The sequence below is a fragment of the Antrostomus carolinensis genome, unplaced genomic scaffold (assembly GCF_000700745.2).
Source record: "Antrostomus carolinensis isolate BGI_N321 unplaced genomic scaffold, ASM70074v2 scaffold5739, whole genome shotgun sequence".
NCBI lineage: Eukaryota > Metazoa > Chordata > Aves > Caprimulgiformes > Caprimulgidae > Antrostomus > Antrostomus carolinensis.
The window spans coordinates 1-4,104 of NW_010339117.1; the positions used below are offsets into that span (position 1 = coordinate 1).

Here is a 4,104-nt window from a genome sequence, read left to right on the forward strand (position 1 = left end):
CCTTGCCCCGGCCTGGCTCCCCGCTCACGGGTGACCTGTTTGCTTGTTCCCACTGTCGCCATCCCCTCCTCTGCTCACGAGCTAGAGGCTGCACACACACAGACACCCCTCGGCTCCTCTGACAGTGCCTGCCTTCCCCATGCACCCGCACGCTCCCCAAGGATCCCTGGGCACCTCTCTGCCATCCTCCAAGGACAACCTGCAGCACAGGGATGCTGAGCTCACCTGTCACCATCAGTCCTGGGCAACCCACTTCCCCGAGCACACCTGGTGCCTTGCCCACCACCCTGAGACCAACCCATGTATCACTGCAGCCCCACACTTCTTCTTGCCCTCTTTTCCCCCAGCTCTAGAGAGACCACCTGCACCCAGCCTTGCCAGAAGGACACTGGAAAGACGCACACACAGACACACAGACGCACACACTTCCTCCAGATTCAGGCCAGCACCAAGGCACACCACCACACCCAAAGTGGGCAACCTGCCCTGGCCCCATACCAATGAGAGGACAGCACTACCGCAAGCCCAGGCACGAGCTGTGCAGTTCAGTGAGGTCTGTGCTCCCTGCGTACTGGTCCTGGGACGGGTGCAGCTACCACAGCTGCTCGCCAGCTACCAAAACCCCTGCTCACCAAGGCACTGGGACTGCTGAGCACAGCACAAACCCACACAGCCTCTTCTCTTCCTACCACGCCGCCATCGGTGCACTCTTGTGCGATGCCTGCAGAGAGGCTCAGCTCCTCTCCACTTGTTCCATCTGCATTAAGTGGCCCAGCCTTAAAGACCATGACAGTGTGGGTGACACTTTCCATAGGAAGTTTCCTCATTTCTCATCCTTCTCCCTCACTCTTTAAGATTGAGAGGCCTTCCCTGAGGAGGTCCTACAGCTCCCTAATTCTGCTTCATCCCCACCATCTCCTTCCACAGTCCCTGCATTCCCAGTGATGCCTGGTAGTACTCAGGACTCTCCTGTGCTCCATGCAGAGAGATGCCCTGAAGTCCCCTTGGTGCCCTCAGCTGTCCCAAGACCCTGTACAGGGGGCCCTGAAAGCGCTTCGCTCCCTGCGAGGTCAGCCACTCGCTTTCTTGGCACGTGGCTCCTTTGAGGGCCGAACTATACCACAGGCAAAGTGTGATCCACATGCCTGGTCAGGCTCCCTTCACGATGCCCTGACTGGGCCACCCAGCTCAGACTGGCGTTCAGCTCCATTCAGCAACTCCTTGTCCTATCACATCTTCCACTGGCTTAGACCTGTTTCACCAATGCCACCATTTCACCACAGAGACACAAATCGAGGCAAATACGTTCATTCCACTCCAGTTCTGCAGCCAAACACAGGTGTTACCAGCTCCTGGCAGGACCCTGGCACCTACCACGGGCTATGCATGTCCTCCTGGATGGCCCATTCCAGCTGCTCTGATGTTTTACTCTTTGGCAGGACACCGTGCACTACTTCTAATTTGCTCCAAATAGAGGGGAATGGGGGAACATCTGCCACGTTGCCTCACCTTTTACATCAGGGCCTCTCCCAGTGGGATCGCACACTTAATCTTCACACTACGCCATGCCTGTCCCTCTCAGGCTTCCTGAGTAAAGTTCAAGCAGAGAACAGGAGGTCCTAGCCCAGAACTCCAGGACAGCCTCAGCTTTGTAACCTTGCCCTACAGCAGACAACAAGCGACCTCTTCCTCTCTCTCGGCTTTGGTTGGGTAGCTGTGTTACTCCCGAGGTGTGACATTCCTCTCCTCCCTTGCGGGAACTCTCAAAGACAGGTTTGTAGATTTGCACTGCTCTACACTGGCTGGGTAGGATGTCCTCAAGTACGTGTCACCACAGGTACTGGTGTGCAAACACCACCCAAGAACAACAGTGCCTGACCTAGCCCTGGGCAGAACAGCTTTCACAGATGCATCTTCCCCTGGACAAGGCTTCACCAGACAGGCTGGACTGCGATGTGACCACTGCAGGTGTTCCTCAGGAGCCTCGGGACACACTTAGGAGTGCTTCCTACCATGGGATGCCTCACACCCTGCAACAGACAGCTCAGCAGCAAAATGCATATTTGGGTCCACAGTGCCAGGACAGCCAAAGCCATGGGCCCTACCTCCAACCAGATCTGACCTGCCACAGCACTTCTACACACCCATGACAGACACAACATGTGAAGGCCCTGCAAAAGGCATGGATTACATGACCAACTCACCCTTCCCCATTCCTACATCATAACCCCAGGCGTTTCCTGGTACCTTTGGCGGAGGCATTGTTCTGCGAGGATGATGAGGGTCTCCTCTGTGTGAGGAAAACACCGGGTGCCATCGGCTGCGATCCCCTGTTAGGCTGGGCGACCCCAAAGGTGCTGGCCCCTGCGGTGTACTCGTGATCTGTGAGGCTGCTGGCATGTGACTCCAGCTTCGGCTCTGGCGAGCTGCCTTCCTGAGCCGGTTTGTTGGCGTTGTTGGTTGACAGCTTCTTTTTGGTATTTTTTTTCTTCTTGCCTTTTTGTTCCTCCTTTAAAATGACAAACATGAAGCTCAGATTAATCCCCAGAAGACCTTTAGCTATGGCAAGGGCCAGCGGCGTTGCTTAGGGTCCTGATACAATGAAAACCCACGAAGTCTGCCATGTACAAACTGCTCAGGGTCTGTTCCGATACCATCTCGCTCACAGCTCTCTGCTGCACACACGCGTTTTGCCTTTCTTGCATCTACGTACGCTTTGCGCAGAGCCTCCTTGTTTGTTAACTCCGCGTACGCTGCGGCGAGTGGGAGCCAGCCAGGACCAAAATCACCCTGCCTTAGGAGACCAGCGTGGTTTTGCATGAACCAACCTTTCGATGTTCCACAAAAACTGTCACCTCCTATCTTCAGGTATCTTCATACACTTTCACAAATAGCATGGAGGACGTTAAACATCCCAGTGATTCACAGACTCTGCTTCCTGCTAGGACACACACATCATCTCTTCACCTGTAACTGCACTGACATCATACATACCGTGAGAACTGCCACCATCCTGCTTCCCTCGCCTACCTTCCACTTCTTGAGGAAACCCTGCTACCATTCTTAGAGCTCTTCTACTCAACAGCGCACATCACAGAAGCCAAATGCCACCAAAACTTGCATCTCCAGCAACTTGCCAAGGTGTCTTGCCAACCTCACTCCAGCAGACCTTGTCACTTTCGCGCCTCACGTTGTCACATTTGTGGAGCCTGTGTGCATTGGGAACTGAGCATCTATCTCACCTTGTCAGAGACCGGACACTTACCAACACCCAAGCTGCCTCAATATCTTCACTAAGCTGACCCAATAGTTACCTACAGCTCTCTAAATCTTTGCAAGTAAATCCTTACACTTCCCAGCAGCCGATTTCCACAGACAAGGCAATCACACCAGTCAGACTCTCAAATACACATCAGTACGCGGTTCACGCACGCTCCTTTGGGGCAGCCTCCTTCTGTCTCAGCCTGGTAGCTATGCTTGCTCCATCACACTGCCGACACATCGCCTGCTCTGCGCTGCGGCATTGCCAGATGTGCTGTGACACTATTGGACTTCCATCCCATTTTATTTCCCTTGAGACTCCTGAGCTTTGTGTCACTGGCATGAATAAACACTGAGGAGGACTGGCACTGCACTGCTCTTTGGCATGACTGCTGCTGGGGGAGGGGGCTTTCATTTCCTGACAGCTACTACTTCTCAAGCGACCTCACCTGCTGTGACAACTTGGCGGCAGCAGCGGCAAGTCCAGTTTCAATAGAGGCGACTCTTGTGCCCTCTCGCACTGGTCTGTCTTGTCGAGGCACCGAGGGGCCGACTCGTGCTACAAGGAAAGCAGATGCAGGTGAGACGTGCAGAGTGTGAGCAGCGTAACCACACAGCGGGCAGCGAGGCTGTGCCCTCCTGCGCAGGGAGAGCCAGGGATGCCACAGCCTCCGCCCTTCCTTCCCCAGGATGGTGGAGTCCCCATCCCTGGAGGGATTGAAGAGTCGTGTAGACATAGTGCTGAGGGACATGGGTTAGTCGTAGGGGACTTGTCAGTGTTGGGTTCATGATTGGACTCGATGAGCTTAAAGGGCTTTTCCAATTGAGGCAGGAGGTGCTGCC

The 4,104-nt window shown here is 54.7% G+C and overlaps 1 protein-coding gene across 1 annotated transcript in view; it reads right to left on the reverse strand.

The window, feature by feature from the left end:
- Window positions 1-2,247: 2,247 nt before the first annotated feature.
- LOC104530969 (lysine-specific demethylase PHF2-like) overlaps window positions 2,248-4,104 on the reverse strand; it is a gene marked incomplete at its 3' end in the record, with an annotated part of 4,472 nt that continues 2,615 nt past the window's right edge. The window contains exons 3-4 of the mRNA XM_010175717.1: window positions 3,711-3,820; window positions 2,248-2,509 (exon numbers count right to left, since the gene is read on the reverse strand). Of these exons, the coding sequence (XP_010174019.1) occupies window positions 2,248-2,509; window positions 3,711-3,820 (372 nt within the window). The remainder of the gene's footprint in view (window positions 2,510-3,710; window positions 3,821-4,104) is intronic.